General features: G+C 39.8%; 2 protein-coding genes across 2 annotated transcripts; both read left to right on the top strand.

Annotated features, from left to right (window-relative positions):
* The first annotated feature begins 6852 nt into the window (after positions 1-6852).
* On the top strand, positions 6853-16343 carry LOC135072160 (uncharacterized). The gene is made up of 7 exons (XM_063966114.1): positions 6853-7203; positions 7297-7464; positions 7858-8009; positions 12871-13067; positions 13254-13331; positions 14316-14460; positions 16132-16343. The coding sequence occupies exons 1-7, from the start codon at positions 7124-7126 to the stop codon at positions 16341-16343; spliced, it is 1032 nt and encodes a 343-aa protein (XP_063822184.1). The 5' UTR covers positions 6853-7123.
* Positions 16344-21794: 5451 nt separating this feature from the next.
* LOC135072286 (nucleolar and coiled-body phosphoprotein 1) lies at positions 21795-22995 on the top strand. The gene is made up of 2 exons (XM_063966227.1): positions 21795-22382; positions 22543-22995. The coding sequence occupies exons 1-2, from the start codon at positions 21943-21945 to the stop codon at positions 22601-22603; spliced, it is 501 nt and encodes a 166-aa protein (XP_063822297.1). The 5' UTR covers positions 21795-21942; the 3' UTR covers positions 22604-22995.
* The last annotated feature ends 3926 nt before the right edge of the window (positions 22996-26921 follow it).

The following is a 26921-nucleotide window of genomic DNA, read 5'->3' as shown; positions in this document are numbered from 1 at the left end:
TAGGCCTACATTCATTTTACAGGAAACTAAAGTCACTCACTTTACATAAATAAATATGAAATAATCATAATAAGTGAAGTAGCGATTAAACACATAGCAGTACATAATTATTTAATTACCTAATATAAAAAATATTAGTCATTTCTCAATGCATTAAAACAATAACCACAGTTTCATATAATGGAAGCTTTTTTTATTTTCATGAAGTTTTCAAATGCTAAAAGTTTCATGTAACGACGTTAAAATATGACATATAGAAAAAAATGTTTAAACGCTTTATTTACTTTAGTTTCTATAGACATTTGGAACTACTCAAGATTTTATTAGTCAGATCTTGTTTCACACTTCCTAAGCGTCAACAGCTGGGTAGAAGATGACCTAATTCATACGGGCGAGAGCTATTTGCAATCTAATATTTATTTAAATTGATCGGTCTCTTTATTTCTGTAACAGTCTATTTAGGTATCAAAGGAAATAGTTTATTCTCCTTTATTCCTGACAATATTTACAGAATGCATTTAGTCATATTATAATTCCCCAAGGAATAACCTATGTAGAGTCCTAAGCCAAAATCGCAATTTTAGCATTCTTTCACTTAATACCCTTACGGAGGACATTTGTTTACGCAAGTGGCCTTCAGTGTCTTCACTTGCTCAAGCCAGTTAGATGGAAAGTGAATTTAATCGATTGTCATGCCCTTTCGCCACGGTGCTTTTGCCCTACCCCCTATAGACAAATTGATAAAGACGTATTTGTACCAATCAAAATAATAGACGTTACGAAGACGTTTGGATGAGATCTTCGACTTTCTCTAAGAGTTACGTTCAATTTTCGTACATTGAGTTTCAATTTACAAACACGATGCTCAAATAAAATTTTAATGATAGTTTACACTTTATTGGTGTTAACTTTTTAAGCCAAACTCAAGATCTGTGAAAAGGATAGAAGCAGAAAGGTTTAATTAAGGCAACATCCTAGAATGTGTATAAAAAAGAAAAATACATATTTACTTTGAACATGTTTTGCAGTTTGGGTCTCTTCTCTGCCTATTTGAGTGTGAACAAGAGTAAACAATTATTCAACTAATTAAATAGGACTATTCACATGTTCATGCGGCTATTGCGTCCATGGACATTTGTCATTGCCAATGTCAAACAGAAGGATTAGTAAACACCAGCCACAGGAATATTAGCAAAGTGCATTCACCTCGTTGTTTATTTCAACATTTGGCTCATTAATTAGTATTGGCCATTTGTTGTGTGTTTACATTTATTCATGAACACTGGTTTATTCATCACAGTTTGTCAACACACGCATCGCTAAGATTTCTGGAACAATAGTGCACATTTAATTGAATGGCTTTTCTTTTTTTTACATCTTATCCTACACTCTTCATTATTTTGGAAACATTACTTCATAGACTCATCTAATGCCAAAGATAAACAAAAGCGTATAATAAATTAATGTGTACATGACGAGAATATAACATCTATTTACATACGCAGGTTTTGGGAAATATCCTATTAAAATGTTTGCAGTTAATTAACACATCACCGCCCAAGTTTGTCACTACGCTAAAAATATCTAATTTCTGTGTGGCTTTGTGTATTCTAAAATGCAAGTCGAATCTTTTAACTGAAAGCTCTTGGTGAAACAAATCCCTAAAAGTGAAATCACACAGTTAGAGGTTTTTTAGGAAATGCGATGTTTAAGGTGAATATTCTTGCTACATTGCTAGATATCTCAAAATAACCTATGTAGAGTCCTAAAGTCAAGGACTGCTACAAAACTTTTATAGGTGAGATTACAAATACATCTTATAAATTCTTCGGTAGATAGGTAGGTATATGCGAACATTAGTTCCGCGAAACGCGCTGCAGAAGGAACTCCAGGCCCGAAACAAGACAGAAAGGGCTCCGCTAATTATAACATCGGCGACCGACTCCGCGTTCCGCACATAGCTACATTTCTAGCGAGGGTTGACAGCTCAGATAGCACTCTATCTGTCTACAGACTCTCCAATACAAATTTGGTCTTTGAGCTTTGTTCGTAAGGCAACATATCTACCAACAGATACATTACAGAGTTTTTACAAGACCAATCATGAAAATAAGTTTTCATTAAAAACATTTCAGCTTGTGATTGAGTCTATTATTCAAGTTCAACCATTCATGTTTGAATCTAAGCTTGGCTTTGAATAGATAATTTTTGAGCTTCGTTTCGTTCAATAAGAGCCTTAGCAACCCTGATTTCAGGCGACAGGACAGCCGAACAAATCGACAAAACACAAGTCTATTTACGTTCGAGCACTCAGCATTTCCTATGAACGATCGCCTGTCTATCTCGAGAGAGCGAATGTTTTTAACAATCTTAGCAGCCCGTTACTTAAAAGCAATTAGATAAATTAATTTTCAATTAAAAACTGATGGATTAAATTTAACTTGACACAAAAAGTGCTCTAAAGCATTTCGTGACGGATTAAAACGTACTACTCGAAACGTAAACGAGAAAAACAACTTTGGCTCTGAAAATACACGAAGAATCGCGGTCAAAATAAATAAAGTTAAATTCGAACCGACTGTATGTTGTAACTAAGAAACAATAGAAAGCTGTCTTGAGTGTTCCGCGTAGGGAAATGTCGCGGTAGGCGTTGATTAAGAGCGAAGGCCCTATAAATATTACAGTTTCTAACAATAAGTCATAAATCCAGGTCGACAGCCGTGAGGCGTCGGGCTGATGTGGGACATTAGCAGGAAATGTTGGGCCGAGAAAGGCGAAAATTGCTTGAAAAGTCTTATAAAATCTTAATATATTCCGGTTTCCCTTCATTTAGTAATTATAAAACAATACTGAGAGTGGCATAATTTATGTCATTTTGCTGGGTTTATCTGTAACACCCAATGGTATAGGTAGGCCAAATTAATGAACCAAAAAATACTTAAAACAATTATGTAACCAACTCATGTAATAAGTTCATTGCTACTTTCGATAAAATCTAGAGCACCAATCATTATTTCGGACAAAATTGTATTTTACCAAATTAAGTAGTATTATGTGCATTATTTTCGCATTTTGGCGACAGAGAAAGATAAATAAACTTACGTATTGTACTATTCTTGATTGTATTACGTGCAAAATGGGACCGAAGTAAAAATATTTGTCATAAAGCTTCACTGATGACTAGAAGAAACGATACAATTCTTTCAGGTAAAATTGTTTCAAAGTCGGATGGCGTGTTGTTTGACTCGTTTTTCGCATTAGCGTACCAAGGTCAGAGGAAAATAAGGATATTTACCATTAAAATAAGACCGGTTGAAGCTGAACCAAGTTTCTAATGGCCATTTAAATGGCACAGAAAGGACACGAGACGTCACGTGATGTTAATTATAACATCCGAATTAGCAACAGTAAATTAGATGAGATCATTGAAAAATAAAACAGAACAGCGTTTGTTTTACAACATAGCCATTATAGACTGCTAAATCAAAACAAAAGATTACAGAAAATATTAAAATCAATATGTTTCGTAATAAAATCTATGAATGAATAACTTCTATTTACCCAGTAGCTATTATCTTTTGGGCGAATAATAATGAATACTAAAGTAAGTTCTTTATTATGTTTGATCAATAAATGTGTTGCCATCCACACAAAAAGGCGAGTCGAGTCATTCTCTTATACTGACAAGAATCAAAATTTCGTTATGATCATAAATTATAAATAGTAGCACAGTTAATCAATAAGCGACTCATTCCCGGGTTCGATTCTTGTCAAATGATTACGATTGCTTTACACAATTCCACCTCTGGTCAATTTAAAAACCGACCAATTTACTTGTTTCTAAAAGTAGAAGACGCACCAGGCCGGTATGGTCCTAGTATAAACAAGAATGTGCCCCTTTTAGTAGCGAAAAAATTGACAACAACTTTATGTGTGTGTAGAGAGGCGCGCGTATATTTACGGTTGATTTGTGAACACCGAATTAATTGCATCGTTCCATTTTAGGGGAAAGTGAGGACAGACAACGATTTTGCAGTAAAATTGAAATATCTCTCGCGTACGTACTACATCTCGCCGTAATGGCCCACAGTTGAGTCACTTCATGAACAGTTTGGTCACCCACGCAACTGTCTTAAGATGCAATCAAGCCTAATTTAGAAACAATGGTGGTAAAATTTTAGAAACTTGAAGAAAACCTTAACTTTTGCCGTTTAGACGTCCTGTTGATGGCTTTGAAAGGTAGGTATGCAACTAGGTATTTCTTCTTACTTCTTCTAGTACCTATGCTGTTGCTATACCTTGGCTGGCGGCTCGGTAACATAGGATATCAATAGTTCAACTGAATTATGTGTAATTTCGACACATTTTGTCCATCTCATTCATTTATCATATAGGTATAAGACACATATTTCCTTCAGTCTTTCAGCAATACTGCTCGCGCATGAAAAAAGGATACACGTGACCAATTAACGTCTGACTTATACGAATGCCGAGCGGTTATAAATCAAATTTAAACGTCGGCGCCATTACAGAGCCGTTTTGCATTTCAGCGCGACCGTTACGGTCGAAATGCGTTCTTTTGCGCCTAAAATACGTATGTTGCGTCACTGGCCAAACTATTGCCCTTAATCACGCACGCCACGCGGAAATTACACGAGAAATGTGTATGTATTTTAAACTTAATATTTTACCAACGCTCCAGTAGCACTTCGCCGCCGAAGCCGCCCGGTTACGAGCGTTACGACTTCCTAGTCAGCATAGCTGACGCTCATGACTGCATCAAAATCTGATAAACATTATTAAGGAATTTGGTTGCAAATGCACTTTATTATTTACAGTTACCTCATTGGACTAAAGGCCACTGCAAGGGACTACTACAAAGGCCACTTGAATAACCCTTCTTAAATCTAAAATCCCATGAAAACTCTTTGAAGTTAATAAAAACAGATGTAGCGAGAGGACTAGGAAAAATAACTGCAATTGTTAACAATCACTTAAATTTTTATGATAATTTGTTCCTGTGAATATGATTCCTCAGAAGAGTTACTTGTGTACTTTTCTGAGGAATCATATTTACAGGAACAAAATCAGGACATGGTAAATTTCTATACTTCAAAAATCAATTAAAAAATGTGTAAATAAATTGTTTCAGTCAAATTAATGTGAAAATGGAATTCAAGTGGTCTTGAATTGATTTATGTGTAGGAAGAATGTGTTTTCAGTAATTCCATAGATATCAAGAAAAAGCATTGTATTAACCTCTTGTATATTTTGGTTCAAATTAAACAAACTATTAAGTACTTAAACTAATGTTGTAGTCTAAGGACTAAATAAAATAAAATCTTTCTTTCTTTGTATGCTGTGTGTGAGTACTGATCAGTGCGAGACATGACTTTCGCATGTTGTCTGGAATCTCGGCATACCGCATAAAAGGAAAATTGTAAAAATTAGTAATGATTCTCGTAACTAAATAAACATTGTGTGTGAGGCACCACTAGTGTTTGATTTCAACCTGTAAGATATTGAAGTTTGCCAGAGTAAGTTTTTTAAAATAAATAATCTAAAATTCATAGTTCGTACTTACTGTTAATTCCAACAAAATTGAAACATGTGAAATGATATTAAATGCAGACTTTCCAAGAATGTAATTGTACACTAATGTTATGGACCTACCTTCCTACAATCACCTACCTTTAACCAAATTACTAGGATACATGTGTCACTTAAAAAAATTTAATACTTTCAACCTAAATGATTAATGAATAAACTTCACAAATAATAAAACTCAAGTGTTTAATTATCGGTAATTAGCGGTAATAATTAAAGAAATTACAGCGAAAAATACACACCTGCTAACACCGCCAGTTGTAGAAATCGAAGAGTTGAACTACAAGAACTAAAGTGTCAAATATATTTCACTATGATATTATTTAATTGTTTTTTAGGGATGAAAATCATCAATAAATAATACTCTTATCAATTCATAACAAATAAAAGAAATCAATTTTACACACTACGCTACACTCAACCTGCTACCACGCCAATCAACTTTTGACACTTAAAAAAAAAAAAGAATGTCAAATAACAAATGTCAACAATAATTATAGGCAACGGCATTATTGAATATAGGTGCTTTTATTTAAATAATTAATTTGTATTAGTTAAGATGTGGTCTTTCAGCAATGCAATTTATGTAGTAAATTATGTTAATCTGGGAATGGATTAATTTTACAAACAATTAATTGAAAGTAGATATCGATATCGATAGAGTAGAGTAGGAAGGAAGTCAAACAATTATTAGGCAGAATACTTAGACTTAGTCGTTGACCATAGCTGATTCCACACCAGATGAATAAAAAAAATGCTCTGTACGCTCGATTGTACGGATCTAAAAACGGATACTATGTATCGATACTCTGAATCGATTCTGAGTTGAACCACATGATTAGTGTAACGATACTTGATCGATTTACTATCGAATCGAGTAGATAGTGTAAGTAGGAATAAATAAAAGACGGCGAAATTCGAATTTTAATATCAAACACACTTTACACAAAGTGTTATAACCTCAACCTAATCTGTTAAGAGTAAGAGCTTTAAAATATGTGTAATGATGCCGGATGCGTAAAAGACTGAATGATCATACAAAATCTACCGTCAGAGAAATATTAACATTAGTTATATTATATTACAAAAAAATATCTATGTATGTGTATCGATCTACCAACGGGGCGAATACTATTTTATGTTGATGAAACGAAAAAATTGAGTGGATCATGATTTTCCATTGTATCGACATATAATGTATCGGATTGGATCAACATCCCTACATCTGTCATGTCAGGCCAGGCAAAAAAATGTCAAAAAATGACAAAAAACGTTGTTGATTATTCTCGGATGTTGTTTTTTGCAAGTTTTCCAATTTTTCTTTCAAAATAAAAGTTACACAAGTTAAAAGTAAATGAAAGTTATTGATAGAATTCGTAGTTTTGGCACTTAATTATAAATTGCGTGCAATTGTATATTATATAATAAAAACAAAAAGTTATTGCCCATCTCTGCTTTGGTTAACCTCATCAAACAAATTTTAGTAATTTTATAAAGTTCTAATGAAATAGGTACAATGGAAGCTGATTCAACTACGAACGATGGCAGCTCAAAGACAAATGATATTGATATCGTGCCATTTCCAACTAGCAAGGGGTTAGTGTATAATTTATTTTGTTTAATATTATCAGCATGTAACTTTCACTTCATAAGAAGACTTGATTAAAACTGGTGCATTTATTATTTTAGGAATTTGCAACTCTTCACTGAGCTGACTGGTTCGTCTGGAAATAAAAACCTTGAGAGTCAGATAGTGGAGAGACTTCAAACTTTTGGGCTTCTACCCAGTTCAGTCAGGTGTCCTTCGAACAAGCCAGACTGCCAAATAGTGTGTAAAGCAGCAAGGGTTATAGACAGGTAACTGAAAAACTATTTTGAACTACATATATTGTTTGACACATTTATTTATTTATTTAAAATCTTTATTGCACACACAAAAAAACTGGTACAAATGGCGAACTTAATACCATTTAATAATTTATTTAATCAGCAACCTGGTATCTGTTTGAGAGTAATGAATAGAGAGATAGATACACATTTTTAATTGATATTATTTGCACGATTGTACCTATAACTTGTTGGCGCGTTGGATTTTCTGTAAGCCTTCAAGCAGCCTTCTAGAATAAATAAATAAATAAATTGCAAATAACTTTTACAAGTCCAACAAAATTAATTTGAAGGTATTATATTACACAAGATATCTTCTATTGAGCTACAATATTACTCTATTATATTTGACATTGATTCCAGAGTGCAATGGCACTGCGAAGGCTGTGGCAAGAGGCAGCCAGTCCGAATATCCTCCTTTTTCCTGCGCTTGCAGTGCTCCTTGCAGCAGGCCCTGCAGATGATGCTGGCCTGGTGCGAGGACGCTGATTGCTATCATGCAGCTGAGTATTTTGGTAAGTAAAATAAATTTATTAAAACTGTCAGCAATAAGGTTTAAGGTCTTTACCCACTACACTCAGGGCCGCCGCAAGCGGGCGTGCAATGCGTGCACCGCACGCGGGCGGCACGCCCAGGGGGGCGGCAAATCGGGCGCTCAGAGCTTGCGAGAAGAGAAGCTCAGGGCGCTCAGAACAGCTGGGATCACGCAGCTGTTCCCGTCTGACGGAGGAGATGGTGTGTGCAATGCAGGCGGGGGCACCCCCACACTATCAGCCGCTGACCATCACCGTGGAGGGGAATCAGGAAGCGATCATATTGTCCCCTCCTCTGACCCCTTCGCCGCCGACGGAGTGAGGGCGTGTTTGGTTCGTCCTCGTGCTCTCGCTCCGAGGACTCATTTTGCAACATGACGTTTTCGCAGAAGGAGGCTGTCCGCCCAGGCCTCATTACTGTCCAGCATTGCTTTGACTATGCTAGCCAACACGAGGTCCCGGCCCAGCGCCTCGAGCCCACGCCACACACACTGCGAGGGTATCGTGCGCCTCGTCCTCCGAGCCACGCGGCGGACCACCTCTCTTCTCGAGCGGGCCTCTCGACTTCTGTCGAGGATGTCAACCCATATGGGAGCCCCGTAAAGCGCAATGCTTTTCAAAATGCTGGCGTAAAGGAGCCGCCATTTGGCTCTCGAACCACCCCACGATAAAGCATCCGCGGCCTTAAGCAGGCGCTATGACAGTATGGCAAAATGAGGGTCAAACTGACACCGGCTATCCACTATCAGGCCCAGACAATTGCCACAGCAATTGCTCTGAACCTTAACTTAGATCCTGACTCCATCCACGGTAAAATAATATGGGCGTTAGGAGAAACACTCCAGTCTCCAGATGCGCTTGGCAATTTAAGTGCTGGCAGTGGTCGCCAAATTGGCCGCGTCCATACAATCCCTCCCTCAGGCTGTGACGAGTGTCACCTGCATAGCTGATAACATCTAGGTACGCCCGGGAGGAGGGCGCAGCTTTGTACCCATTCATATCCGATGTTGAGTTAGCTGGACGGCCTTCCTTGCGCAGCAGGCATAGTTGTCCGGCCTAGGCAGGCAAAGAGGGGCCCCCTCCACAGCTGAGTTGACACTGCGGGAATCTATCATGGATGGTAGAGCGAAAGAGGCAAACTGGTTCGGGAAGAGCGCTAGCAAAACCTTGTCTAGCAGAGCCTGCTCTTTAGTCAGTGGAGGACCAATAGGCTGTAGTTGGTTTCTAGCATATAATCTCCCACAGTTAGTATCGTCGTCCAAACTTGCGAGCATTTCTGCTCTCGCTCGGTCTTTGGCGGCTCCAATTTCATAAAGGCAAGCCATATGACGGGTCTCGTGAACGTCTACGCCAGCTACGAGTGAACGCAGCTCAGCTAGTTCAGCCGACCACCAGTAGACAGCACGACAAGGTGTGCGGTAGCGTGATCGAGGCATGTTAACATCACACACCTCAATTAACGATTTTCTTAATTGGATGGCCGCCATATCACCATCCGTGACTATCGCATACGAATGCAGCCTCCTTGGCCATCTCCTGATCAAAGCGGGTAAGCGCCCATCTGGGTAAGGGAGAGGAAATTGAGCGGGCGGTTAGAGCGGGAGTAACACACGAAACGTCCACCACTAACCCTCCCTGCAATGGCGGCCGTTTGGTGTAGTGGTTCAGAACGAACTACTATGCCGAGAGGTCCCGGGTTCGATTCCCGGCCGGGCAGAAATTGAAATGATGAATTTTAATTTCTGTAACGGGTCTGGGTGTTACTATGTATAATATGTATGTATTTAAAAAAAAAAAAAAGTATATAAGTAGTATATCCGTTAAGCTAGCACCCATAACACAAGCATATTAATTGCTTACTTTGGGGCTAGATGGCGCTGTGTGAGATTGTCCAAAGATATTTATTTATATTTATTTATTATTAATGGCACACTCGTGTGCACCGTCCCTCTACCCAAGAGGGATGGGGAGGCTACTACAATGATTTTTGTGCAAATGAAAATTTACTCCCTTGTATAACTTTGTATCTACGCGACGTACAGAATAAATAAAAATACTTTAACAATTGAAATTTTATCGTCTTTATACTTCTTAAAGTCATTTTTCTATATAGTCAGGTATCCTTCCGTTTGGCCAAATTAATTTTCGCCAAATTTCACTTCGCAAACAACTTATCGCCGAAGTTTCATTTCCCAAATGAACTTTTAGCAACTGTACTTTTCGCAACTAATTCATTTGGTCAAATTATCATTTGGCCAAATTTTACTTGGCAAATGTTTTATAGCAAATGTTTTATTTTGTAAAATATTATATCCCAAATAATTTGTTTGGTCAAATTGACACTTCACATACTTACCCACCGTTACCCACAAATCAAAGCATAGGCACATGATCATGGTTTTCACAAGAATTTTATGTAAAACAAAGAGATTGCAGAAAACAGTATGGTTGCAGAAAGTAGGTATTGCAGAAAATAGTAGGTTAGGTTAGGTTAGAACAGTGACCATTAACGCGCGAAGGCGAGCGAAGAGTGCCGCGGCAGCGGCCGCCGAGCGCTAGAATCACCTTTATTGTTAATGAATCATTTGGAAATTTCTAAAAAAAAGAATGAAATATGAAAATTAATATACAGGGTGGAAACGATAAGTGATCTCACTCGATTATTTCTAAACTATACAAGATATCAAAAAACTAGTTACTGATCCTGAAAGTGCTTCATGAGCTCTATCAAACGGTATTAATAATATGTTACAGAATAAACTGGATCTATCCGAAAATTCAATGTTTCCAGCTTCCATACATTTGGTAAAGTCACATTATTTTAAAAACTACAAATGATATCGTAAAACTGATTACTGATTCTAAAAGTGCTTCACAAGCTCTATCCAATGGTATCAATATTAGGTTACAGAATAAACTGGATCTATCAAAAAATTCAATGTTTCCTTCTTCCATACATTTAGTACTACCACAGTCATGACAATCATCTCTTGACAATATTAGGTATAGCAAGCAAAGCCTAAAACCAATGTTTTCCATGAATAATTTTAAATAAGAATACAGTTTACGAGTTTATTTTAAGAGTTTATTATTCAATGAAAAAAAATACACTTCTAATATTATGTGCCTGGCATACATTTAGTATGGAAGCTGGAAACATTGAATTTTCAGATAGATCCAGTTTATTCTGTAACCTATTATTGGTACCGTTTGAAAGAGCTCATAAAGCACTTTCAGGATCAGTAACGAGTTTTTCAATATCTTGTTATAAATTTGCAATAAGTTGTTTTGCCAAGTGAAAATTTGCCAAATGAAAATTTGCGAAACGTTGTTTGCGATGTGATAATTTGGGAAACGTTTTTTGGCCAAACATTAGTAATCCATATAGTCAACTATTGAAGCGTTAAATGTAAAAAATAATTAATTTTCGGCCCTTTAACTCAAGATGGTGACTAACGCTCTGACGTCTCGAGTTCGAAAACATACTTTTTTCATAACTAGCCCATACATAAAAATATACTTAATACAAATTAAAACATTTTACTTTCCACCTTTTGCAGGAAACAAACACCTACTGATTGGACTATTAAGTTTAAGAAAATATGTCATAGCATGAAAAATGAGAAAACATCAATTAAATTAGCCTTTTTTTTGACAAAACTCATTATGTAGCTACTCAGTCGTAGGGCGGCATAATCGGTTTTGCACGCGGGCGACGAAACAGCTAGCGGCGGGCCTGACTACACTGTATCATACCATGACCATGCTAGGAACGTGTCAGGCACGAAAAGCAACACGATACGCTCTACTATGCCCACTGAACTGATCGACGGCGTTCTGTGCCCGTATACATCCCGTATGATGCCAGTATGCAACCCGTATGTTGCCCGTATGCAACATCCACCAAAACCAATAGGATTCCGTTTCAATTCTCGCATGCGTTACAGTGTCGCGTGGACGTCTTGGAGTGCTACCAAATTTTTAAATTGTAAAATAGGTATGGGTAATCAGAAAATTAACTGTTAGGCCTCAGCCTCGAGTTTAGCGGGCAGCGGGGCGGGAGCGGCGGCGGCGCGGCAGCGGCAGGATCTTATGCGTGAAATCAAATAGACCGGTTCTCGAAAACAGCGGCGCGGCAGCGGCGCTGGAGCGGGCAACGAGCGGGCAGCGCACTCCTTCTTTTGCCCACAATAAATCGAGCGTTAGGAATAAATTTGAATCGAAATAAAATTGTCGCCGTTGTTCAGACATTTCGTTTGCGAATAAAAACAAATATCTCGACAACACAACCCCGAACACAACACTTGGCCGCGCGAGCTGCCCGCTTGTTTCGAGAACGGGTCTGCGTTGCCCGCCCCGCTCACGCGCCGCCGCCGCCGCCGCCCCGCTGCCCGCTAAATTCGAGGCTGAGGCCTTAGGCGCTTACTACGCCAATATAACGGTAATTATACGCGTTTACATCCCGTGTGCTCGCCGACATTTTGACGCTCCTTGACTCCTTGCATGGCATGCGATGGTGTTGGTCGGTGACGGAACGGTCTACTGGGAACAGTGTCATACTTTTCAATGCAAATAATATTTATTTGCCTGACACGTTCCTAGCACGGTCATGGTATGATACGGTGTAGTGGGCAGAAACTAAAGGTTTCTGCAAAAAAGTTTATTATTTCAGTTTAACTAGGTCTGCTAATTAGTATTATTTAGGCTGTAATTTGAACAACTTCCTAATATTTTACTGTTTTTCATGCTAACATTGTCACAATAGTAAGGTGAGTTGGTGAACAAATGCTCATTCTGCCATCTTCTATTATTTTTTATTTATATTGTGTATTAACTGTTTCAGGTGTAAAACAGAAAGTAGCTACTATGATTTATGACAAGTTGGATGAGTTAGCTGTGAAGGAACAAAGCAAGTTGCTTCTCGGTGGAGAGAACAGTGTGGTTCTGGCAGAAATGTACCCGGATTGCTTGAACCGCCTGTCGCCAGATACAACTGATCAAGCGCATGTCCACAGAATACTAATGCTTGCTGACACCAATGTAAGTGCTAGTCTTAGGGTATGCACTGATCTTAGTTTTTTGGGTACTATAATAGTGATCTATTCTTTAAATAAATTAATAAATCTTCTAACATTCATACTATTTACCAAGTCCCCTCAAACTAAGCCTACTTAGTTACAAGCTCTAGCTTGTACTGCATTTATAATCCATATTATTTTGTTTTAGCATATCCCAACAGCATACAAACTTCATGTGATAAGGGATGACTTGAAAAAGCTGTCAACAGGTCCACATAACAGTCAGGTAAATTACTCAAACAACTGGCAATAATATTTAATAATGAAATGTAACTTGATATTAGTATTGTTCCTATTCTTGGATTAAAGCTTTAAAACAAAGTTTTTAATTGTAAACCCTGTCAAGACTGTTTTGCCTAAACTGCCCACTTACAACACAATATTCTTTCACTTACAACACAAAAAAAAAGAAGTATTTAAGTATGTTTATATCCGTTGTCTAGTACCCATAGTACAAGATTTGCTTAGTTTGGGACTAGAAGCGCAGTGTAAAATGTCCAAGGATATTTATATTTCGTTCGTTCGTTCGTTTCAGCCAAATGACGTCCACTGCTGGACAAAGGCCTCCCCCAAGGTTTTCCACAATGAACGGTCCTGCGCTGCCCGCATCCAGGCTCTTCCCGCGACCTTTACCAGATCGTCGGTCCACCAAGTAGGAGGCCTGCCCACGCTACGTCTTCCAGCCCGTGGTCGCCACTCGAAAACCTTCCTGCCCCAACGGCCATCGTCTCTACGAGCTATGTGCCCCGCCCACTGCCACTTGATTTTAGCAATTCTGCGAGCTATGTCGGTCACTCTGGTTCTCCTACGGATCTCCTCATTTCTGATTCGATCACGCAGGGAAACTCCGAGCATAGCACGCTCCATCGCTCTTTGGGAGACCTTGAGCCTTCTTATGAGGCCCATAGTAAGCGACCACGTCTCAGATCCGTACACCATCACTGGCAACACACACTGGTCAAATACTTTTGACTTGAGACACTGCGGTATTTCGGACGTGAGCATTTCGCGAAGCTTCCCGAACGCTGCCCAGCCGAGTTGGATTCGACGATTAACCTCTTTCTCGAAGTTGGACCTACCTAACTGGACTGTTTGTCCCAGGTATACATAATTGTCAACAACTTCGAGTGTAGTGTCTCCAACCTTCAGAGGAGTGGGTACAACACGGGCATTTGATATATTTATTTATTTATATTTATTCTTTGGCCAGTCCCTCCAAGCGGAGATCGCCGAACTGGTCTCGAGCGTGACGTCGCCGGGCTCGCTGCTGGTGGCCGGTGAGGGCGTGGCGCTGCCTGACGCCGCCTGCCTGCAGCAGCTCACGCAGCACTGTGACCTCGACATGCAGCACTTCTGTGAGTGATAGGCAGCCCCGAGACGATCAATTGCGATTGTCAATGTATTTACGTTCCAATTGACGGAAACGATTGTCAATTGCTCAGCGAAACGATCAATATTAGCTTCAATGGCACCTGTCAATTGGGCTTCAATTAAAATTATCATCAATTTGCTTCAATCACGTAAATTCGGTTGACAATATCGCTTCAATGCCTTTTGTAAACGATCAATGTCAATGAGGGTTTTCAAGAATGAAAGATCCGCTAGATGGCGGGACGTGGGGTCTGACTGCTGCGTGATTGGTGGATTTTGACATTCTGTCAATGTCATGTCAAAAATAACTAATCATGCAGCATTTGGACCTCGCGTCTACGTATTGCCATCTGGCGGATTTTTCATTCGCGAAAACCCTCATTGACAATCACGTAGAATTGACAATCGCGATTGATCGTCTCGGGGCCACTATAGAGGTCGTGTCTGGCCTAAAATTGTCTTGTCCGCCCTGTCCGGCTTTTGTTAGGCTTTTTATGTGGTTGCCGCGCAGCGTTGCCAGTTTTTTTTTTCGCCAAGTCGGGACTTTGGTACTTTTTGAGTGAAAATAGCGGGATTCTTCCGTCAGAAGCGGGACATAGTAAAAAAACGTATGATTAGGTTTTCAAATATTTATCTTTTTATTTGACTTTAAATTACGTTTACGTGACAATAGATAGCAAAAGTAGCCATAGAAAATGTATTTTAACAAAAAAATAATATTTTAAATCAGATTTACTCTATCCTTAAACTCGTCTTTTGAATAAAAAAAGAAAAAAAAATCGAAATTAAAAAAAGTTTTATTCTTTAGAATAATATTATGGCGTTTCAAACAATAGTCTGGTGAAGTGAGTGTCTCTCTCCGAAAAGCGGGACCGAGCCTGTCCCGCGCGGGACATTTAAATTTGATTTAAAAATCGGGACGTCCCGCCAAAATCGGGACGTCTGGCAACGCTGTTGCCGCGCCAGGTGAAAGGCTACAGAATAATATCCCCCCCCCCCCCTCCGTGACATGTCCGGCTTTTCAACCCTAGTTCCAGCAGACCTATTGCAGTCGCTAGCGTCAAAAAGACGTGACTATTTTTCAGACCTTAGATATTTACTATAGCAAAGTTTTGGCAGAGTAGAATAGGATAACTCCCTATCTTCGCGTGGATGTCGTAAAGCTTCAACCACACCAACGCGTGCAGATCGCCATCGCCGGCGCGATTATAGGCCAATGACAGGTCGCGCGGACTATCATGGTGTGGTTGAAGCATAAGAGACGACTGAGGGACGATATGCAAACATCAGACCTCCTCAATCCTAATCAACGTGAGGAGTGTAAGCTGAATCCTCCATTAATTTGCCTCTAGTAAGTTAAGAGAGGGTCGTGCTTCTGCAGTTGAGACTAAAATGACTTGAGGCTAACTAGAAAAAAATAATCCCCCTTGGGAATGTTCGTCTTATTAAAATAGTAAGACACGGGTCTTAACGCGACGTTTATTAATGAGTTACATTATGTACTCATGGCTTGACGTTCCGGCTGGGATGCTGCAGCCGTGGTCACAAGCATCAAGACAGACAGCATCGCTATTACTATTTTAATTGAAATGGAACGCGAAAGTTTAAAATCTTATATTATTATGTTCGTCTAATATTAGCACTATTGTCAACAGTGACCACACGTATATGGCGGCAGGCCGTGACGCTGTGTAGCGCGTCACGTGACCTCTGCTCCGGCGCCGGGCCCGTCGCGTGCGCGGGCGCAGTCCAACGCTACCTCGATGCGGCTCTGTTCCGTGTAAGCCGCGGTGGCTGTTATAGGGGTCTTTTAAACCTCGTGGCAGCTTACTACAAGGACTGTGACGAGTATAGTGACGGCGCGTGAGAGTATACTTTTGTTAATTCATCTAGTGCCTGTGCCAAATCAACGCTACCTCGATGCGGCTCTGTTCCGTGTAAGCCGCGGTGAATGTTATAGGGGTCTTTTGAACCTCGTGGCAGCTTACTACAAGGATTGTGACGAGCATAGTGACGGCGCGTGAGAGTATACTTTTGTTAATTCATCTAGTGCCAGTGCCAAATGCGACAATAGTTTGGGCGCAGTTCAACGCTACCTCGATGCGGCTCTGTTCCGTGTAAGCCGCGGTGGGTGTTATAGGGGTCTTTTGAACCTCGTGGCAGCTTACTACAAGGATTATGACGAGTGTAGTGACGGAGCGTGAGAGTATGTTTTTGTTAACCTATCTAGTGCCAGTGCCGAATGCGACAATAGTTTGAGCGCAGTTCAACGCTACCTCGATGCGGCTCTGTTCCGTGTAAGCCGCGGTGGATGTTATAGGGGTCTTTTAAACCTCGTGGCAGCTTACTACAAGGATTGTGACGAGTATAGTGACGGCGCGTGAGAGAATACTTTTGTTAATTCATCTAGTGCCAGTGCCGAATGTGACAATAGTTTGGGCGCAGTTCAACGCTACCTCGATGCGGCCCTGTTCCGTGTAAGCCGCGGTGGATGTTATAGGGGTCTTTTAAACCTCGTGGCAGCTTACTACAAGGATTGTGACAAGTATAGTGACGGCGCGTGAGAATATATTTTTGTCAATTTATCTAATGCCAGTGCCGAATACGATAAAATAGATACAAATAGTTTGGGTGCAGTTCAACGCTACCTCGACGCGGCACTGTTTCTTGTAAGTCTTGAATGCTACAGAGGGCTCCTAAACCTCGTGGCGGCACACTATAACTGCGACGAGTATAGTTTGTGGTATAGTGACGTAGCGTGAGCGTATACTTTTGTTAACCCATTTAGTGCCAGTTCAGAATGAGACAATAGAAAATAATGGAAATCTTGGGCATAGAGCAGCGCTACCTTGATGCTGAATGATTCCGAAACTGCAGACGCCTTCTTACACTCTTTGCAGCTTACTTAGAAGGACAGTGAGGAGTTTTTAATCTTACTTGGCGTATTGTCACTAACGCCTGCTAGTATTATGATGACGGAATGCCACTACGGGAGTTGATACGGCTTTCCACACTCAGGCGCAAAAGAATTGCTTAAATGATATTTCTTTTATTTAACGATATTAATAGGTATAGCAATACGTTTTATAGTTTTTAAGTAATGAAAATGTGCCTTAGACAATAGATATTTTAGACTTGTGTCTTCCCGAGTGCCTTATGCGGTTGTTCAATACAATTTATTATGTGTTTGATCTGTTAATGTTTTTATTTGTAATTTACATTTGTTTAAACTTACTAGTGTTGAGATAGTCGGAACGCACATTACACATGTAGGGTTTGCTCCCGGGAAATCCCGGTACTCATTTTTCCCGGGTATTCCCGATAATCTAATCCTTTATCTAGTTCCGGTACTGACGATGCAATTCCCGGGACTTTCGGTACTTTCGGGACTTCAATAATTTATTTTTAATAACAATTTTTTGACTAGATGCCATCATCTTTTTACGTACACACTATCAACAAATGAAAAAATATTAATAATGTTCCTAATTCATTACTATCCTTTTAAGACTGATTGTTTTATCTGATTGTACTTAAATACTACTTATTATTTCTTTCAACAGCGTGTTTTTTTATAAACCTAATTTAGTTAATTTATATTTTGTCCCTAAGAGTAGGCGCACACCGTTGATTTTTCGTCGGCCGATAGTTTAGTCGGGCAGTTGATCAGTATGGGCATGTATGGGAGTGCGCACACTACGCCGATTCGATTTGGCCGATTCTTCATACAAATTAAAATCGGGCACAACTATCGGCCAACTAAAAATCAACGGTGTGCGCCTACTCTAACTCTTGTCGCTGCCAGTATTTGACATTGATAGAAAGTGAGAAAACATATTAAAATTTTAACTAAAATAGGTTGATTAAACGATTGTTGCTTTTTATGAATATGGCGGTTATGATTAATTTTTAATAGGCATTTATAACTAGTTTTGTCGTGTTGTGTAACTGTTTGGACTGATTTATTATTAAGGTAACAAACCAATTGAACTGAACAGAAAAAGTTTAATATTTTTGTTAACCTACGAGTATTTACATTTTTATTAAAATTACGTACAAATTAGGTAATTTGTTTGAATAAATAATGACCATTCACGTGGGTACCGAAATTCCCGAATTTCCCGGTTTTCCCGGTACTGGCTTAGACCTGGTACCGGGAATTCAGTAACACTCCTTAGTACCGGGACTTGCAACCCCTATACACATGGCTATAAAATGAAAAATTGGTTAAAATGTTTAATGTTATGTCTTAATTATTGTTTGCACAGAAATAGTATTCCTTTTAATGAAATGATGATATTATTATTATTACAACATAATTTATTCATAGAAAGTAAAACCACAAAACGGTTTCTTTTTTCACTAAACAAACAACATTTTATTTTTTCCATCAACAGCAGTGATCAATCATTCATTATTATTGCACTTGTTTTGGTTTTAAAGCGGTTAGAAGTTGCATTATGTTTAATGAACTAGAATAATAAATAAGTGTTAAATTAGATTTAAGTCGTGTTAACAAACAATGTAGTTTTCCTACAGTATTATTAAATATAAACTTCTTTATAAAAAGCATTTTCTATTCCCACACAACATAATTGTCTATGGTAGGCGTAGGAAAATATTTTTTTTTTAATTCGATGCCTAAGCATAGGCGCTGGGATAAGAACACATTTCTCCACTTGAAAAGTTCGCTTTAAACATGTCACGGTCTTATGCTGCCTATAAATACGAAAATTTAAGAGTCCTTGTACCTAATGAAGAGTATTTCACCCCTATTCCAAGAGTACATGTTTATGTACTTAACGTTAGTGCTTACTCAACTTTAGTCGCATTTGTAAACTGAAAATTCACTACCCTCCTTAAATAACCCCAATTCGTTGTGCCTTCCTTATTAAATAAAATTATTCTAGACGAGGCTTAAAAGTCCTCGTATCCTAAAAGTCATTGGCCACTGTGCTATCATTTTTTTTATCTTTAACACTTCTAGATGTTCTGAGGATGGTTATCATTATCAGACTAGTTCCAAATTAGGGCAGATCAGCGACTGGTCGGGCCCGCTTTAGAAAGGCGCGCGGCCTCTGCGGTCCCGTTCGCTTCCTGTTCTCGGCTCGTCGAGACCACTATTAACATAAACTGCTAATGCCACTCGGGCTTTAATTTGATGTGTATTTTATCGGGACTGATCATCTGGTTAAGTGGCAGGTAGGGTTCAGTGACAGTTCTATACTTTGTAGTTAAATAGATGTTCGTTCGTTTCTGCCAAATGACGTCCCTTGATGGACAAAGGCCTCCCCCAAGGTTTTCCACAATGAACGGGCTGCTCGCATCCAGGCTCTTCCCGCGACCTTTACCAGATCGTCGGTCCACCTAGTAGGAGGCCTGCCCACGCTACGACTTCCAGCCCGTGGTCGCCACTCGAGAACTTTTCTGTCCCAACGTAAATAAGTAGATTTATCGAAAAGTAATTTCTTTTTCTTTGACCTCTCAAAAGCTCTTTTCTTTTGCACGTCTCATCAATGTCCAAGCCTAGCAGTACCAGCTTCGTTTCCGAAAGTTTTACTTACCTACTCAAAAATACCTATACTAAAAAGTGTATAAATAAGGGTGTTTCCTACGAATTGTAAGCTTTTCGCGCTTAACTGACTTACGATTTGTTTTTTAATTATTTTTTCTTTTGAGCGGTGTTTATGTTGATGGATGACTTATCAATACCTACGCATTAAATTATTGAGTAGGTATTATTAAGCTGAATAACAAACAGCGGCGTAAATCAAGCGATTTTCTTTATTTCTCTAGATAGGTACTTATAAATAAATCATCCATTCATCATTACAAGTTGTTGGCAACCAAACTTAAAATCGTTATCGTGATTAAATTTATCGAATTGTAACTAAAACAATACCTACACTACACCTAACTACTTACCTAATTTGTTTTGTATCTAATCTTATATCTTTGTGACAAAGTTATCAATTCCTTCCACGTGCCATAAGTATTATAAACAAGAACCATGTTTCCCGTTACGGATTTCTGCGTTTCTGGCCCAATCCGTAGATAAGGGCAAATAAAACGAAAAGTAATCGGCGTACCGTTTACCTTTCGAGTGGGCGGTACAGTTAGTCGAAAGCCCGGACGGGGCGGCCGGCAGGTTGTTTTGGTGCTACAAGTCTACAACTGTGCCAGATGACGGCCTTCGTGCGGGTTTTTCTATGAGAACTAAGTAACGCCCGTATTCACAAACGATGCTTGCTTAAGTGAAGCAGCAAACCGAACGCACAGCTTTAAATAGAGCTCTGTGGTTGGTTCTTGTGTGACCCTGTGCGTCCACGCGCACTTTGAGACCACGGTAATGTTTGTGAATACGGGCGTAAACCTGTGAAAGGATGCTCGTTAGATCGAATATCTAGACTTAGTATACTTACTCATATTTCAACTTTACGCATCGTGTTTAGGTTACGGTGTTCGAATATGAGTGAGAGCTTTTGAAAACACCCGTTAGCTTTATACGATATGGCGCAATGACTGACAAAATATAGCGTTTCAAGTTTCCAGAGCTTTTTTAACTTGTTTTTACAGTTGTTAAGAACGAATTTTACTAACCGAAAAAGGATTGGTACGGTAAATTTTAAGGACTCGTTGTTCTGAAACATTAAATAGGTAAGTATGAAGCACCGTTTCTCTTTGGAAGCACTTGGGAGTATGACTTGATACTCTACCTACACATTTATGCTTCGGAAAGCTTTAGAGAAAACAAATTTAATTATCCGAACGAAAGCTTACCTAGTTTACGGGTCTAGGTAAGTCATTAGATATGTATTTAGGTGAAACCAGTTCGCAAATTAAGAGAAACCTGTTTCAGCGGACTTATTAACAGAAAAAATGATGGTGTTGTTTAAACAAAAGTTTATTAGAACAGTGTGCCCTCAGTGGCGAAAAAACGCAAGTTCATCGCCATTAACCCAAAGAAGATGAAGAACAAAAGTTCAATTGAGAGGATTCAAATTCAGATTATTTTATTAGATGGTAGAGTTTTAATTGAATTTGATCAAAATGTTTAAGTAAGTAGGTGAGCAATTATAATTTTATCCATAACAACAAAGCTTGCTTCAAAGCTGTCAAACTTTCATTTTAATGTGCTTATGCATCTCAGTAAGTACCTATTTAACCTGTCTTTACCTACTCAACATTAAACTTAATTTCTGGTAATAGAATCCTATCTAGAAAAGATGAAGCCGGAATATTCATTAATTCCAAATTGCTGGCATTAGCATCGAAACGTGGAGAATAGTTGTATTTATTGTGCGCCGATGTTGTGTTAATTCCAGTTTAGCCGGGACGAGTGCGCGGTTAGGCGCTGCGGCGGCTGTACCGCTATCTCCGCGAATAAATAAAAGATGCAGCGGAGAACGGGTACATAGCGGACTCAAACCGGGCGAGGCTCAGTGCGGCGTCGATCAGCTCCCACGATGGTCAACTACAAGAGAGTGGTGTGCGAGGTGGCGCTACTGGCGGCGCTGGTGGTGATCGCCGCGGCCGCGCCCGCCGACTGCGATCGCCACTACGACCAGCGGCAGAACGGCTCCGAGAACTACCGGCTCAATATCGACGGCGTGGTCATCGCCGTCGCGCCCGCCGACTCGCTGCTCGCCGCCGCCTCCGACATCGACATCAGCGACCTGCTCGACCTCGACGACTTCAACGAGGTCAAGCCGAAGCCGCCCAGCACCACCTCCCCGCCGAAGCCCCACATCGAGCCGAAACCCGAGGACTCGAAGCCCGAAGGGCCCGCGAAGCCCGACGCGCCCGCGACGCCTGCCGAGGCGCCGCTCAGTGACGTCAGCCTCACCCCCAATCTCAAAAGCCAGAAAAAGGACGCAACGACCAGAAAACAAGAAAAAGCTCAAAGGTAGTTAAAAGTTCTGATTAACAGTTCATTGTTAAGTTTGTCATTTTCTAACACAATTTCATTAATAGACACGATTATTGGTAATCATTAGCTGTAATAATTAAAAGTGATAAATGTATGCGATTCTTGTAATAAATTATTTCTGTTTTTTTGTCCGCAGACTGAAAAACAAGATCGCACATCTTTTACTACCGCTGCTGCGAAGAAATCGGCATCACTAGACCAACGGCACTGCCATGACTATCTTAAGACAAACGAATTGTTCTCATCTTATGTAGAAGTAGAAAGTTTTATTGTGCTTATAGGTACATAAAATAGTTCTTGATAAGGCAGATAAATATGTCAATATAATTGAGCCCTTATAGACTGTTTGTATAACACAAGTTTAATCCACAAATACAATTTAATCTAATCTGTACCTATTGTATAAGTAAGGAGATGTAAGTAAAAAGTAAACACTTAAAGAAAGATAAATTTATGTGACCATGGGTGATAAAATCGCATTTACGTAGATGTATTTATTTAATTTTAAGTTATAGACGTAAGGTTGTAAAATAATGTATTGTTTCGTTGAAAATAAAATATAAGAATTTTTATTGAAAAATCCCTACAACTTTGTTTAATTTTATCTACTACTCTGAGCGACAGTGGCCTAATGGCACAGATCTAATGGTGTCACTGTCAGACAGGCCCAATCGAGATCTGAGGAACACGGGTTCGAATCCCTTGTGGCGAATCCTCGTAATACAAGCTTATAAATAAATAAATAATTTATTCATTGAAATAAGAGCATTATAAGAACTTATTATGCTAGAGTTTACATATCGTCAGTGGAAAGGAAAAAATGCTAAAGCGCCATTTTGGCCAAAATGAGTTATATACATTGTTGGATAGGATTTTTTTTTCTGCGTCGATCTATTTAGGTTTCAACTCAATCCGATGACTTTTTTGGCGCTTTAGCACTCTGAAAATTTTAAGTATTTCTAAAATCACCGCCCTCGTCGCTGCTAAAACGACGTGTTTTCAGTGTTTTTGCAACAAGTGTCGCGTAAGGGTTTTTTTGCTGGCAAAATATTTTTGCTTTCACAACATTAAGTATTTTTTTGTTATTTAAGAACTCGAATGACTTGTTACTTTAGCAATTCGAGCTTTTTGAGTTTTATAGTTCATTGGTATATTAGTAGTTATTCATGGTTGTAGTTCAAAATGATTTGGCGTGTAAGCAAAAGTAAGTGAACAAGATTCGATTAATTTTGGCGCTTTAGCAAAAAGTAGCCTTTTTTTAATAAGCTTTAAAGTATTTTAGCGAAAATGAGAGCATTAATCAAAGCAAAAACTATAGTAGTTAAGTATTATTAACAAAGACATCTCAAACACACTTGTGACTATAAGCACACACTACGCACTCGGGTCACTCACAAGTGCCTGCAAAGATGCAAGAATGTTGCAACTATCCAAATAAATAATTTGCTCCCTGGGCACACATTTATGCCGGTGGATTCAATGCACTCAGTCATTGAAAAAAAGTGTTCGTTCGTTTCAGCCCGAACGATATCCACTGCTGGATCCCCCAAGGCCAGGCCTCCCCCAAGGATTTTCACAAAGACCGGGCCCGCGCTCGCATCCAGGCACCTCCTGCAACCACCACCTCCAGATCGTCGGTCCACCTAGTGGGAGGCCTGCCCACACCACGTCTTCCGGCTCGTGGTTGCTACTCTTTTTCCAGAAATTTTCTACCCCTGCAGCCATCAGCTCTGCAAGCTATGTGCCCCGCCCACTGCCACTAGATTTTAGCGATTCTGCGGGCTATGTCAGTCACTTTGGTTCCCCTGCGGATCTCCTCATTTCTGATTCGATCACGCAGGGAAACTCCGAGCATAGCACGCTCCATCGCTCTTTGGGCGACCTTGAGCCTTCTTATGAGGCCTATATAAGCGACCACGTCTCAGATCCACAAGCCAAGAAAAAAGGGTAACAAACACTATTGTATGGGCGGCGCGCCGTCTAATTGGCCTGCCTGCAGTATATGCTGCTCTATCAAGAAAAGTTCCCAAACTAATGGCAAGATAAGTCTTTCCCTGGCTTCTTGAGGATGAAGTGAGCCGTCTTCCATTGTTTGGGCAAATACGCTATAGATAGGCATTTGTTTGCAATTTCCATGAATATCTCCCTACGAATAGCTCTGGTACCTACATAAATATCGGCGGGAAATCATCCGGTCCCAGGGTTCTTTAGATATTGCACGTTAAGCACGGCCTCCTCTCCTGCCTCGGTAAAAAGGGGATCGTTTGCTGTTTGCTCTTCTAAAGTTTCGCTCTCTATCAGTTGTCGGAGACGCGTGTGGTGTGGTTTATCTATTGTCACGGAATCATCTGGATCAGCCGATTGTTCTGGGCACTCTGCCCAGTCTTGCCGTTAAAACCATTCAGGAGCAAGTCCTCTTGTCTCTGGAGCTTTCCCGATGACTCCATAGATTCCATCTCACATGTTTTCTCTCTCGTGTGTCGAGCAGAACTCATTCCAACTCTTTGTTTGCGCCTCGCTGGTCTTCTGTGCGTATTCTTGTTGCCGCACTTTCACCCAGACAGAGAGAATAGGTTATGGCCTTGTGGTCTGAAGTGACTAGCGTTCTGTCCACTTTCTCTTTAATCCTACCCAGTAGTGGCTTATTGCACGCTGACACATCCACTTTGCTTGTGCGCAATCTGCCCTGTCGATATTTTTTGAAAGAAGAAACTGTAAGCTTCACCTAAGCTTTCGGAAACGCTGCCCCACCATTGGTTCTAGGCGTTCACGTCTCCCCCTATAATGATGTTTTGGGTGTTTAGCTTTTTCATACCGCTTTGTGCGTTATATCTAAAGCTCAATTGGATTGTCTCCCTCATAATACACGGACACAATTCCTAGTTTTAGCCTGCCTGCCTCCAGTGTTACCGCGGCCTCCGTCTCCGTGACCAGTTAGGGGTCGTGAATGACTCAATCGGTCACCGAAGACTGAGTGACTGGTTTCTGCCGATTGAGTGCTAAGGTTATGTCCTTGTCCTCGGCTGCTTGCAGCAGTTCGGCAGTGGCTTGCTTGGAGCGTCTCAGGTTAGCTCAGATGATGTTGAGCTTTCACAAATCAAATCAAATCTCCCAAAAGACCACGGACACGGTCTTTTAGGAGATTTGAACTCTACATGTTTAGGGTGTTCTTAGCAGTATGCTGTTCTGGAAAGCGCTAAGTAAGTAGTCCTACTTTTGTTTTTCTGGGCATTCATCACTTTATCACTGAATGCCATGTAGTGGTGGATGTTGGATGTGTCAGTTCTCGCCCTCGCATTTTTTTCCACGATTGTGGTGTGCCTTATTTTCAGGCTGGACAGTTTAGCCATGAGTAAGTTCCTCTGCAGTTCCTCTTCCTCTTTGCATAGGGCTTTTGTATGTCCAAAACAGAGGCATTTGGCGCATTTCACTAGTGGGGTCTTCTACCGGTCTTATCTCCAGACCTATGTGGACTGCCCCCGCCTCGAACAAGCGTTTGTAGAGAATGGGCGACACTTCCATCCATAGCATTGTAGAGTTTCTTATTTTGGGCCTTTAGATTGTCATCCTTTTCCACCTTTAGACCTTTGATTTTGAAGTCAAAAGTGGTTCTGACGGTCTTATGACATTGTCGCCGGTTATGCTCGAGTCCGTCGATGAGACTATTAGTGTGTGGTTTGGCTTTTTTTGGTGGGATGGACATGGTGGTGGCCGCGTAAGTCACCACCCACCATGTCCATCCCACCAGTCGTTAGTGGTGGAAGTGAAATTAAATTAAAATTGTTAAGTGTCCCTACGTTTGTTCACTATAATTCAAAATATAGTAATTACCTACCACTCCCGTACCCGGTTAGAAGTAATGACAATCAATTATGTATGATGTTAGGATAAATTAAGCATTTTTTGTCATAAAACATAATACCTATTCAATCTCTAAGCATTACTATTGCTTAAAACGTTTAATGTAGTTAGAGTTTAGTAACATTTGCTTATATTCGTTCTATAGGGTCTGCGTAGGTAAGCAAATATTCTGTAGGCTCCATGGATAATATCGCTTCTTACGCATTTTTTCGCTGGCGCATACGACTATCTTATATTGTAGTTTAGTAATTTATCTTCGACTCACTTATTAAGCTGTATCTCACTAAGTATTTTTTCTCTTTTATCAAAAAGGTTGTTTCAACTATTTAGCACTTATTGGTTGCTGGATATTTGATTATAAATGGAGGTTAGCAGTTTTACCCTGACTAACATTTAATGAATTTTCATAATTCTTTTTCTAAAGCGACACCTATTTTACGATCTAAAAGAGCTACAAACCTGGTGTTTTCATTAAAATATAGGCAAAAAATCAAGAACACAATTGCATTTTAAAAGAACTGTTTAACATTAATATCAAAAGAGATACGAATTTTTTTCGTAAAAAAAAAACTTTGATCCTCATTACCTATCCTCAACAGGTCCTGGTACGTTGAGGGTACTGAAATGTGAACCCATGGTTACGTTTACCAGGGT

Source organism: Ostrinia nubilalis, chromosome 5, assembly GCF_963855985.1.
Source record: "Ostrinia nubilalis chromosome 5, ilOstNubi1.1, whole genome shotgun sequence".
Taxonomy (NCBI): Eukaryota; Metazoa; Arthropoda; class Insecta; order Lepidoptera; family Crambidae; genus Ostrinia; species Ostrinia nubilalis.
Note: the sequence above shows the minus strand (reverse complement) of the source record. Positions and strands in the feature narration are given on the sequence as shown.

Bases quoted from the DNA above. Each gene is read 5' to 3' on its own strand.
- LOC135072160 (XM_063966114.1), top strand. From the start codon at position 7,124: ATGGAAGCTGATTCAACTACGAACGATGGCAGCTCAAAGACAAATGAT. The intron at 7,465-7,857 runs GTAACTGAAAAA...CATTGATTCCAG, and splicing joins GCAGCAAGGGTTATAGACAG to AGTGCAATGGCACTGCGAAG. The intron at 8,010-12,870 runs GTAAGTAAAATA...TAACTGTTTCAG, and splicing joins TCATGCAGCTGAGTATTTTG to GTGTAAAACAGAAAGTAGCT.
- LOC135072286 (XM_063966227.1), top strand. From the start codon at position 21,943: ATGGTCAACTACAAGAGAGTGGTGTGCGAGGTGGCGCTACTGGCGGCG. The intron at 22,383-22,542 runs GTAGTTAAAAGT...TTTTGTCCGCAG, and splicing joins AAACAAGAAAAAGCTCAAAG to ACTGAAAAACAAGATCGCAC.